At 39.5% G+C, this 12,454-nt stretch overlaps 2 protein-coding genes and 2 pseudogenes across 3 annotated transcripts; 3 read left to right on the top strand and 1 right to left on the bottom strand.

The window, feature by feature from the left end:
• Nucleotides 1-801: 801 nt before the first annotated feature.
• Nucleotides 802-2,013, top strand: LOC104711055 (transcription factor TT2-like; annotated as a pseudogene). Its single transcript, XR_015573888.1, has 2 exons — nt 802-1,232; nt 1,312-2,013. The product of XR_015573888.1 is annotated as a transcription factor TT2-like (transcript).
• A 2,677-nt stretch (nt 2,014-4,690) lies between these two features.
• Nucleotides 4,691-5,996, bottom strand: LOC104733729 (F-box protein KIB2-like; annotated as a pseudogene).
• Nucleotides 5,997-8,798: 2,802 nt separating this feature from the next.
• Nucleotides 8,799-9,557, top strand: LOC147930900 (uncharacterized). The gene is made up of 2 exons (XM_087477080.1): nt 8,799-8,810; nt 8,910-9,557. Exons 1-2 carry the CDS (start codon nt 8,799-8,801, stop codon nt 9,555-9,557), a joined length of 660 nt encoding a protein of 219 aa, XP_087333206.1.
• A 464-nt stretch (nt 9,558-10,021) lies between these two features.
• LOC147930899 (uncharacterized) lies at nt 10,022-11,770 on the top strand. The gene is made up of 3 exons (XM_087477079.1): nt 10,022-10,420; nt 10,716-11,662; nt 11,713-11,770. Exons 1-3 carry the CDS (start codon nt 10,022-10,024, stop codon nt 11,768-11,770), a joined length of 1,404 nt encoding a protein of 467 aa, XP_087333205.1.
• The last annotated feature ends 684 nt before the right edge of the window (nt 11,771-12,454 follow it).

The raw sequence follows: 12,454 nt of genomic DNA, 5'->3' as shown, positions 1-12,454 counted from the left end.
AATCATAACCGTTCATCACTCTATCCATATTTTTTTTAAAAGGTTGTATTAGTAAACCTACCCGGTTAAAACACGCGGATCTTCTTTTCTCTTTATTGTGTTTGTTTTTTGTTTTTTTTTTCTTTTCGAAAGAGAAGAGAACATGGAGAACGCAGGCGAACCGATAGAGCCATAGAGGAGAGACATAAACATGGCGAACGCAGCCGTTCTGGTATCGTCCCTTATCTCTCTCTCTCTCCCTAATTGCTTCTTTTTATTTCGTTCAATGATAGAGATATAAGATCTCTTTTGACTTCCACTCATTGTTTAGGGCAAAATTAGTTCTTTGATCTTGATTCTATCTCAATTTTTTTTTTTCTGCAAATCGCTTAGTTTATCTTTGATCGTAAGTTTGTGCTAAGTTAATTGACACATGCTATTTAGATTTTGTCTTTCTCCTCTCAATTTGCAGCAAACCGATTTCTTATACATGTCGATAGGTTTGGTAATCAGTTAAAATGTTTCATTCATTAGTATCGGATTTGATGAGAAAACGTTTGGTCAACATTTTTACATTATGATACCTACAGTCATAAAACTGATAGAAAGATTTATGCATCCTTAAGTAATTTTGGATTTGAAAAACAGAGATATATAAAGCAAGAAAAGATGGTTCTTACGTTTTGGCTAATCTAAGTTGCAAGTTTTGATTAATTAATTTTGCAGGTTTGGTTTGGTTTGTTACACTGATGGATTGCGAATAAATTTGCAGAGATTAGTTGTAAAGCGATTGCCGTACGGACATTGCAACAACTCCCCTATAAAAATTACTCAGCTAAACACAAAAACAGTTTCTGTTCACAACACTAAACTAAAGACAATTTGTAGCCATCACAACCATGAGAGAATGAGAAAGAGAGCAACTAATACTCTGAAGAGAGCGGAGTTAAACAGAGGAGCTTGGACTGATCATGAAGACAAGATCCTAAGAGAATACATAACCACTCATGGTGAAGGCAAGTGGAGCACTCTCCCAAACCAAGCTGGTACGAATCTCTCTATTTATCCATCTTTATGTGTACATGGTACATCTTCGACGTACAGTAATAGTCTTCTGCAAACATAACAGGGCTCAAGAGTTTAACAAAAGTTGTAGACTTCGGTGGAAGAACTATTTGAGACCGGGATAAAGCGCCGCAGCACCTCATCTGAGAAAGAACTCATAATCCGTCTCCATAATCTATTTCGAAACAGTATTTCACCAAACCACATAGAAGTTTTCTTTTTGTAGTAAAATTATTTGTTACCTGACATGATAATTAATTAATGCAGATGGTCATTGATAGCTGGGGAGGCTTCCAGGCTGAACAGACAACAGAATAAAGAACCAATGGAACTCCAACCTCCTCAATAGACTTCCCAAAACTCAAACCAACCAACCGAAACGTATACAACATTCGACCAATAATGAGAATAATGTTTGTGTTATACGTACAAAGGTGATTATGTGCTCAAAGGCTCTTCTTCTCTTCAAAAGCGGAGTAGTACCAGCATATGTTATCAAACCTAATTCAGCTTGGTTTCTTAGTTTCAAATAGAATATGAAAGCTGGAAGCTGTTACATGATTTATTGTTTCTAGGTTTTTGTATAAAATAAATTTTCTACACCAGTGTAAATGTGGTTGAAAGGCTGATGACGATGGTGGGGTGGAGTCTGAAGTAGAAGAAGGTGAGATTGATGTTCACGGAGAGGCCAAAGCTAAGCCTGACAGGGAAGATGGTGTTGTAGAACTAGAACTTGATCCTGGTGTAAATGAGGATGAGAAGGAGTTATTGCATGAGTTTGATGTTGTTGACACACAAAAAAGTTATAAGAAAGAGATGGTGATATTGATAACGAAGACATGTGGGGATAGTAAACACAAAAAAGTTAAGTACAGTATTATGAAAGTTTATTGTGCTGATTTTATTTTACAAGAAACTGTATCTAATGAGATGGAAGATGAGAGCCAAGCAGAATTTCTCACCAAGAAACTGTATTTTACAAGAAACTGTATCTAATGATATTAAAAAAATAATATACAATTTTAACTAAAATTGAATCAAAAGTTCTATTAATATCATGGAAACTGGAAAGTACATTAATGATTATGCAAGTATTAACTGATACAATTATTTCTCATATAACGTGATTTATTATGCTTAAATGTATGGATTACATTTTTGCCATATATTAAATATTTTTGTAACTAAAACAAAATGAAAATTATGGAAATGTAATTAAGTAGGGATACTGGTGTAGAAAATTTTCACAATTTAAAATAAAATTCTTCTAAAACATATTTAAAAACAAAAATTTCAGCCCAAATGGAATTGTAACTATATATATTAAACATTCAAATGGAGAATACGTGTATTTTGTCTAATTTTTTAGTCATAATTTATTATATGAGTAATTATTTAAAAAGAAATGATTATGGGACATAAAATATCTAACAGGATGGATCAGGACGGGAAGGAAAGCGATGTGACGGGACAAGATTTAACACCACGTAACAAAATTACTTTAACATTTTTAACAAACACGGTTTGTGCTTGATTATTATGGATGGATTGCAAAAAATGTATATTTTCCAGCTGGTGAAGATGATGATCATATTTATTTTCGGTACGGGTTGGAGAATTCTACATATACACCAAAATATTAACAAAACACCTAAAAAGAATGGCAACCTAATTTTTATAGAAAATATTAATATTAGACAATTAAAGTTTTACAGCCTAAAAATGTTAATTATTTGACTAAATATATGTTTTATCAGTGTTTTTAAGTAATTTAATTTACTAATTAAGCACAAATACTGTAATAGTATAAGTAAACTGAAACGGGTAATACGAATAATGAAAAACAATATTTTGATCAATTTTTTTAGAAAAAGAGAGACATAAATTTTAGATAAAAGTACAAATCAGAAAATATAGATAAATAAATTCAATTGTCAAGTTTTCACTAATTTAGGTAAGGATTGACTATGTGACAGGTAATTAACCACTTTGGAATAGGCACTTTGAAAATTTTGCTAATTTTGAAAACAATTATCTTTTTGAAAATTATAAATTTGGATAATTTCAACTAACTAAATAAAAAAATATTCAATGGAGAACTCTGCTATCCCAATTTCTTACCGGCGAATAAAGTGACGATTGTTATCGCGAATAGTGTCACGAGAAATGGTAGATTTTATTACGATTTAGCACTTGGTGGGCCATCTTGGCTTCATGATCAAGTGCATGTTGATGAATAATGTTGTTGGTCTTTATTATTGTTCTGGGTTACTTTCGATTCTCAAACTATTTTTGGTTATATCTGATGACCAAAAAAAATGACAAATAAGTATCTTATTTTTCCACAATCATCAGTCCATGATTAAAAACTTTTTGATTCATCATCACTGTCTTTGTTGAAAGACAATATGCAATAAATTACATTACATGAGAAATCATTATTGTAATCACCTAATAAAGAAAAACCTTTTTTTTTAAACTCCACGACTAAAGAGCAAAAAAATAAGAAAAACCTTTTTTTTTTGTGTGCCATTAAACAAAAAACATATAAAACTAAAAAATTTGATGTATTATGTAAATGAAATTATGATTAAGTCTGGGGAATTTAAGGTATTACAATGAGAAATAATGGATATGCAATGGAAATGGGTAATTCGTATAATAGAAAAGATTGCACTTAAACAATTTTCTTAAAAAAATTCACTATATGACATATAAAGAACTAATATGAGATGGATATTTTGAAATTTTGGTTGAAAATATTCAAATGGAGACTTTATATATTTCGTGAAGTAATTCTCCACTTTGGAACGGGTAACTTTAATATTTTAGTATTTTTTAAAACTGTTAGATAGTTTGTTAAAATTGTATTTTTTTGGATAGTAAAAACTAATTCTATAAAAAATATATATATATTCAAGAAGAATATGGGTATCCCATCTAAATTTCTTACCCAATCTCTATTAAAAATATTGTCTACCAAGTAATTATGTAAAAGAGAACGATCATAATTGTGACATCCCGGTTTGCGGAGAGGTTTAAAAAAATTTATTTGGTCACCTATGTCACCAAAGTGCAGTTTTCTTTTCGGTCAAAGGTCCTGAGAGAACTCTAGAGTTAAGCATGTTTGAGCTGGAGTAGTTTCAGGATGAGTGACCATCCGGAAAGTGATTGTCGGAACTGTGCGAATGGAGACAAAACACATTGAAAGATCATGTGGTGATTTGTAGGGATGGTAAATAAATCTTTAAAACCTCCTGGACGTAACAAATCCACTGTCGGATATGGATGGGCCCACTTGCCAGGAATGGATGTGGGCCCACTAAGCAAGGTGGGCCTATGGATCGGGAATGGACATGAGTGGGCCCACTAAGGTGATGATCGGAGCGTTACAATAAGACAAAAAATTATGATAGATATGGGAAGATAGGAGATGGAACAGGACATGATAAAACGGGACAGGGACGTGTTTCCCGTTCCTCTAGGTTATATAGTATATACGTGTAATAATCCAAATTAAAACCAAACTTAAATTAGATATTTAAAATAATAAAATATTTTGCCCGTGCTATAGCACGGGTTACTACCTAGTAATTCATTATTTAAACATGGATAATGAAATAAAACAGTTATTATTCGTACTAGCAACACTCTTGTTCGACAACATATAAAAGAAACTATGAGAAATAGGAAGATAAGCACCATCTCCAACCAACCATACTTCTGAGCCATTTTGTAAACTAAAAACTGTTGTCATTTTTGAACTGAACCCGTGACATGAGTGGAAGAGAAATGCCCTCTACAAAACTTGATAGTCTTAAAGCAACCCTTTTACACCAAAAGTAGGCAAAAACCAACGAGCATCCTTGAAAAGTATTGTCGAGGAAGCAGTCAGATGTTCAAACACTTGGACCACAATACGGCTTCGCATATGGTAGATGCGAATACCGTTATTGTAATAATCATAGCATAGACTAATAATCTCTTTGTATCTACGAAATTGATCGGTACTAAAATAGATGCAATTTTTCATAACTTCCCTCTCAACCGTCAATCCAAGATCTAAAATCAATGTTTCTCTCTTTAGAGACTTGATCATTTGCCATTTTGACGATTTGGGATCCATCTTGTAGACGGTCGTCGTAGGAAATCGTTTCACTTGATCTACAATAATCAAAACTTCTCCAGACAAAGTCACAGCGAGCTTGTAATGACACTTTCCAACGAAGGGATAATCATCGTACGGCATAAATCGAAAAGTTGCACATTCCACTGGAGATAATTACCGGAGAAATAAAAAACAATGACCCTTCGAGTAACACTAAGAAGGTAAAGCTTGCCTTCTTTAAACACCATATCGATGCAGCCTCGATTCTTTAAAGGTTGAAACGCTTTCCAGCTATTGTTGTCATTATCTCCTTTCTTGTGATATGCAAAAAGGCTACCAATATTCCAAACAACCAAGTAATCTTTGCTTTCTTCATCTACCCACAAAACCGCATTGCATATTCCAATATCGCTGACATCCGTTGGTTCTAGAGACGGAAGAGGGATCCTCACACGAGTAAACAGATTCATAAGATGAAACTCAAATCTATGGTCTGGCATAAGGAACCAACTACCAGAACTGGCCAAACAACGACTCCTAGATAAATCAAATCCGAGATCTCTTACTATGTAAGTTTTCTTTTCGTGAGGATCGTACAACTTACATGAATCGTTGTTGCTTTCCACATGTTCTCTTGGAAAGAGGATGATCCATGGAGACATGGAGTTGTTGGGTTTGTTACACTGATGCATGACTTCGAAGCCGAGTACCATCCTGAAGAAATGCATTTGGCTCGATGAAATTCATCAAAGCTCAAGCGCTCCAAGATCGATCTAATCAGGTCCAGGATAAGGATCGGCTGGTTTGAATCGTCTTTGCATGTCATTTCCTTGGAATCGCTCATCTCCTTCTTATGTGTCAATAGTGATAGCCAAGTAAAATCCCTAGTTACATAATAAGACCATCTCCATCGGGTGAGACTCTCCATTTTAGAACCCTAGTTACATAACGAGGATGCTTCCCTTTTGTGTTTTGTCTATTCATAATCAACAATTAGTGTATTATCCAATAACATTTCTAGTTACATTTTGACAGGTAAATAAAAATAATCTGTTTTGCTTTATTGATATTTGATAATTTCTTTTGTATTTTGTATTAGCATTCATTATAATGATTACACTTTTTTTTTTGGCAAAAACAAGTTTCATTAAAATGAAAGAGTTATTACAAAAGCATATACAGTTTTTTGAGAACCGATAAAAAAATGAGTGAGGTCACTTGGCCATCACTTGGCCGGACAAACCGCGGACAGGTCCGGGAGAGTGTCACAAAGAGGTAGACAGCCGTAGTCCAGTCGAGGTTCCACTAACGAATTAGGTTCTTCGACCAGTCCACTAGCCATCACCTACCCGCTACACCTACACCTCCGGCTTTGCAACCTTTGGTGCATGCACGGTGTTGTGCTGGTCCGGACTAGACCATGTACTTTTCCACTTGTCCGTATATATAGAAAATATCTCGATTTACTTTCAAAATAAGAATACAAAGTAAAACAGTTTGATCCATTTTGAAGAAATGCATGTCAAGGAAAACAAGAAGTTTCATTCAAACAATCACACAGCACAAAACATCCTATCCGGTTTTCCTAGTTGCCAACCTCTACCCAGTTACTTTCCCTGTAAGAAAACAGTCCAAGGAGAGGAGTGAGTAATCCACGATTACTCAGTGAGTTGGGAGACTCTCTAAAATTCAAACTTCTCAAACCAACTACCCCCAAACATCTACCCACAACCACAATCAGAATCGCACTATGCGGAAGCGATTAGCAAGCAAGTAAGCAAACAAGCAAACAAGCAATCAAGCAATCAAGCAATCAAGCAATCAAGCAATCAAAAAATCAAGCAATCAAGCAATCAAGAACTAGAAATGACCCAACATGACACTTCTAGACTCATAGCCACCATAGGCTATCTCAACACAACTCCCAAAACTCATAGGAATGAAAGTACTAGTGATGCTACCACCCTTGGTACACACTAAACTTCCTCTCACACACGCAACCTAGGGCCCTAATGACCTTCTGTCCCATCTCCCCATACCACACCGCATTGAAACCACAAAGGCTACCAACCGGATCACACACACTTTCATCATCATGCATAAGATCGGTCTCGTCTCTCACTAGACGCCGATTTGTCCAGCCACGAGACCTCACTAGTTAACTTGCTGAAACACCACATTTCTCGGGGACAGAAGTCGATTGCTAGTCCACCATGACACATGAGAACTAGCTAGACAAGTACTTATTCTAAGTCTACCGACACAAAGAATCAAGTACTTAATTAACAAATAATTTCCAAGCAAGAAATCAAGCAACTCATGCAAGAAATAAGCAAGGAAAAATCACCCAAAAATTCTGAACATGCAAGAAATAAAATTCAAGCATTTAAGACCACATCCACATGCATGCAACTCAAACAACTCTCAAGGAAAAATTAAGAACCCTTTCTTAAATATTTTTCCTTGACATGCAAGTGATTCAACCCCAATTTTCTCCAAATTCTATCATGCATGCTACTAAAAAAAAATTCTCAAATTATGCAATTAATTATTGCAAATTTCACCCATCTCACCACTTAAATATTTCTACCCATCCGGTTGAGAAATAATTCACAAAAGATGCATGCATGATTATCCATTTCGGATCTGACCTTACATGCAACCGATTTACTCAATTCTTTATGCATGCATGATCTTTTAACCCCAAACAAGACTAGATGCCACACTCCATGTATGCATGTTAGTCTCTTCCCCATATCTCAACTTGTTGCCATGTAGATCTAAAAGATAAACATGCAACACTCAAGAAAACAAGAGAGTCACATGAGCCCCCAAGCTCATGTACTTCTCTAGACTCACACCAAGAGTAAAACTCAACAAATCTAGGGTCTCATCCTCAACTCACAGTGATTTAGGCCGATGATTGACTGAGTCGAGCTCCACCTCCACACCGCAAATCCGACAGCGCTTCGCCTCCTCTTTCTCCTCTAGCTCCGCCGAGCTTCTTCCTCTTCCTCCCTTGGAAGTCTCTTGATTTTCTTCAAGAAATTTGCAAGAGTTTTGTGTTTGAGAGAGGCTTTGTTGAAAATGAGAGACCAAAGAGGCTTTTTATAAGCCCTTGGTCGAGTTCTCTGTCTAGGCAAGTGGCAGAAATTCTGCATGCAGAGCACTTCCAGTCTCACTCACCCGCGAGTACATCTCACTCTCTGGCGAGAGAGCTTGTGATGGTGACACGTGGCGTTTCTCAGCCCTCTGAGAGACCTTTCCACTTCCTCCATCCTTCCCACGTCTCTCTTGCGTCCCAAGCTCCCGCGCTTTTCTGCAAATTCACATTTTTTTTATGTCCAAAGTTATTTTTCTTCGTCAGCCTTCGATTCTCTCATCCAAGACTTCGACTTTCTTCGTCAGTTCTCGATCCTCTCGTCCGAGATTGACTTTTCTCGTACGTCCCCGGACCTCCCGTCCGTGACATACACGTTTCACGGCCGTCCCCGGACCTCCCTTCCGTGACGTCTTTTCCTTGCCATTCTTCCACGGCCATTTTTCTTTTGGTCTTTTCCATCAACCTCGACCATCCCTTGTCCAATTCACCGGGAACTCTAACGATTCCTGACCCTTCCCCGGTCTTGGTTCATCTGTCAACTTGATGACTTCTCTCGCAAGTCTCTTAGTCTTTCCTCGAGTGTTTCTTGTCTCCGTTTCCTCGAGGTTCCTCCTCGTCTTTGGACACGTTTCTTCGTCGGGTCCATATTTCTAGTTACAAGTCATTACAAGAGCTCCACCGGGAGATCCACCAGACACTCCTGGGATATGCGTAAGGAAGGTGACGGGGAGTCTGAGTAGAGGTAGACTTTCCCCGGAGGGGATATTACCGGATGATTACGTGACGGAGAGGTTACGTGTAGAGTTTTCTGACGGTAAACATGGAGAACCGGTGATTACTATTCAGAATGATGTGTTGGAGGCTATGAATGGGCTGTGGAAGCATTGTATGATTGTGAAAGTGCTTGGTCGGAATGTCCCACTTCCAGTCTTGAACAGGAAGTTGCGGGAGTTATGGAAACCTCGAGGGTCGATGACTATTCTGGATCTTCCACAACAGTTTTTTATGATTCGTTTTGAGGTTGAAGAAGAGTATTTGGCAGCGGTTACAGGGGGTCCATGGAAAGCGTTTGACAGCTACCTCATGGTGCAAGCGTGGTCACCGAACTTTGATCCACTTATGGATGAGATTGTTACCACCCCAGTTTGGATCAGGTTGTCTCATATTTCGTTTAATCTGTACCATAGAGCTATCTTGTTGGAAATAGCTGGCAGCCTTGGGAGACCGATTAAGATCGACCCAATGTTGAGAGAGCACGCTTTGCTTGTATATGTGTGGAGGTTGATTTGCGGAATCCACTGAAGGGATCAGTAGTCATTAACGATGCACGGTACTATGTTATGTACAAAGGTTTGAACAATATTTGCTCTGGTTGTGGAGTGTACGTACATTTGGTTCATGGTTGTCCACTGAGGGAACCGGTAAAGGAAGTGGTGGAGGCTTCCGCGCCGGTAGAGAGGAGGTCCGGTGGGGGGGACAAGGATGAGGAGGGTTTAACGGTGGTGCGTAGACTAGGAAATAGATCGGACAAGCAACCTCAGCAGGTTTCCTTTTCGACGGGTCGATCGGGAGAGAATTTGGGCCGAAACCTTAGGGAGATCTCGACAGTTAAGGAAACTGCGGAGATTACGGTGTCAAACAGCTTTTCCGGATTGGGGGAAGATATATCTTCATTGCCAGCAAGGGAAGTATGAGATTCTCGGGGAGCAAATAAGGAGAATGAATTGGTTGGGCTTCCAAACAAGAATGGAAAGAATATATTTAACATGAAGAAAGGGGAACTCAATATGGCATCAATTAAGGAAGGAAATGGCGCGAGAGTGGGTTTGAAAGAGAAGCGGGTCAGATACAAAAAATGTGGGGTTGTGAATGGGCCAAGGCCCAAGTCGAATAACAGATCCACCAGAGGGTTAGTTTTTGGCCCAGTCCTGGAGGAGCTTAATTGGTCCACATCGGGTAAACGTCTCAGAGTCGAGAGAGACGGTACTCGAAGGGACGATGGTAATCTTGCGATACAGAGTGGTGATGGTTCAGACGATTCGAACATCGGTGCGACATCGGCGGGATTGGAGGTTCCGGGTTCGGTTCGCCAGGAGTTGGGTCCAAATCCGATTCAAAGGGATCCTGCAGACCAAGTGGCTTTGTCGGATGGCGATATGGAGCTGGTGGTTGCCTAACAGTTGGCCCTGGTTGTTCGATCGTTTTTGGTTGTGGTCGTGATGATGAATTTACTAATGTGGAACTGTGGGGGGCAAATAAACCTAACTTTCGAAGGTCTATCCGTTATATGCTGAAACGGTTTCATACTGACATCTTAGCTCTGTTCGAGACCCAGGCTAGCGGAGATAGAGCCGGGACAATTTGTCGGAGTTTGGCTTTGAGAATTCATTTCGGGTAGATGCGGTAGGCCAAAGTGGTGGGTTGTTGCTACTTTGGAGATCGAGTGTTGGGGAGGTGAAGATTGTGGAAGCGACGGACCAATACGTCTACTCAACAGTGGGAGAGGAAGATGATATCTTGCACTTAGTGGTGGTGTATGCAGCTCCGACGGTTAGCCAGAGAAGTGGGCTCTGGGAGAAACTGCAGGATATGCTCCATGGGATTGTGGGTCCGGTTATGGTGGGTGGTGACTTTAACACAATTCTCCGTTTGGATGAGAGGACTGGTGGTAATGGGCGGTTGTGGATGGACTCACTAGCATTTGGGGAATGGGTGAATGCAACTTCCCTTATTGATATGGGGTTTAAGGGGAGCAAGTTTACATGGAGAAGAGGGTGTGTGGAGAGTACATATGTGGCTAAACGGCTAGACCGCGTTTTTTGCAACGCACATGCGAGACTCAAATGGCAGGAGGCTTCGGTGTCACATCTCCCCTTCCTTGCTTCAGACCATGCTCTACTGTACATCCAGTTATGTCCTGCGGTGGAGGTAGATCCGAGAAGGAGACCGTTTCGTTTTGAAGCAGCTTGGCTGCAACACGAGAGCTTCAAAGAGATGTTGGCAAATTCTAAGGATAGTCAAATCTCTACTCCGCAGGCTCTGCTTAAACTGCAGAAGAAGCTAAAGTGTTGGAATAAAGAGGTTTTTGAAGATGTTCATAAACGTAAGGAGGAGTTGGCGAGGGAGATCAAACGGGTTCAAGAGCTGTTAGATACTCATCAGACCGATAGTCTACTACAACAGGAGGTAGAGCTTCTTAAAGAGTTTGATGTGGTTTTAGAGCAAGAAGAAACTATTTGGTTTCAGAAATCTCGCGAAAAATGGTTTGATCGAAATACCATCTTTTTCAATACTTCGACCATTATTCGGAGGAGAAGAAACCGCATTGAAATGTTGAAAGATGAAGAGGGTCGATGGGTTACGGATGCGAAAGCACTTGAGCAGCTGGCTCTGGAGTACTACCAGAGGTTATACTCCATGGATGATGTTGACTTGGTTGTCGATCAGTTGTCCGGAGATGGCTTTGTTCGCTTATGTCAGGAGGAAGTGGCGGGCTTGGAGAAATCCTTTGTTGAGCAGGAGGTCGATGAGGCTCTTTATAGTATGGGGAAGTTTAAGGCTCCTGGTCCGGACGGCTTTCTGCCGGTATTCTATCAACAATGCTGGGACACGGTTGGCAGCTCAGTGAAGAAGCTTGCTCTGGAGTTTTTTGTAACAGGTCAACTTCCTGAAGGTCTCAACGATGCACTTGTCGTCTTGATCCCTAAGGTTGACAAACCGGAGAGGATAATGCAGTTTAGACCAATTAGTCTATGCAATGTGCTCTTCAAGGTCATCATGAAGGTTATGGTGCTACGTTTGAAGAGGGTGATGCCTAAGTTAATTGGTCCGGCTCAATCAAGTTTTATTCCAGGGCGGTTGAGCACTGACAATATGGTAGTGGTCCAGGAGGCGGTAGTACACTCCATGAGACGCAAGATGGGTCGTAAGGGGTGGATGTTGATAAAGCTGGATTTGGAGAAGGCTTATGACAGGATCAGATGGGATTTCTTGGCAGATACACTCAAAGCGGCTTGATTTTCATACAGATGGGTTAATTGGATCATGTCTTGTGCCACTTGACCATCAATGAATCTTTTGTGGAATGGAGAGAAGTCGGACTCTTCCAAACCATTGCGGGGGCTTCGACAGGGAGATCCCTTGTCTCCATACTTGTTTTTCCTCTGTCTGGAGATTATGTGTCATCTTATTGACGGGTC

This window comes from Camelina sativa, chromosome 12, assembly GCF_030686135.1.
Source record: "Camelina sativa cultivar CO46 ecotype springtype chromosome 12, ASM3068613v1".
NCBI lineage: Eukaryota > Viridiplantae > Streptophyta > Magnoliopsida > Brassicales > Brassicaceae > Camelina > Camelina sativa.
This window is presented reverse-complemented; position numbering and strand designations above follow the sequence as displayed.

What these genes read in the sequence shown, in the direction of transcription:
- LOC147930899 (XM_087477079.1), top strand. Translation starts at nt 10,022, where the DNA reads ATGAAGAAAGGGGAACTCAATATGGCATCAATTAAGGAAGGAAATGGC. An exon ending in CGGATGGCGATATGGAGCTG is followed by an intron (nt 10,421 to 10,715) that starts GTGGTTGCCTAA and finishes GGGGAGGTGAAG; the next exon opens with ATTGTGGAAGCGACGGACCA. An exon ending in GCTCTGGAGTACTACCAGAG is followed by an intron (nt 11,663 to 11,712) that starts GTTATACTCCAT and finishes AGTTGTCCGGAG; the next exon opens with ATGGCTTTGTTCGCTTATGT.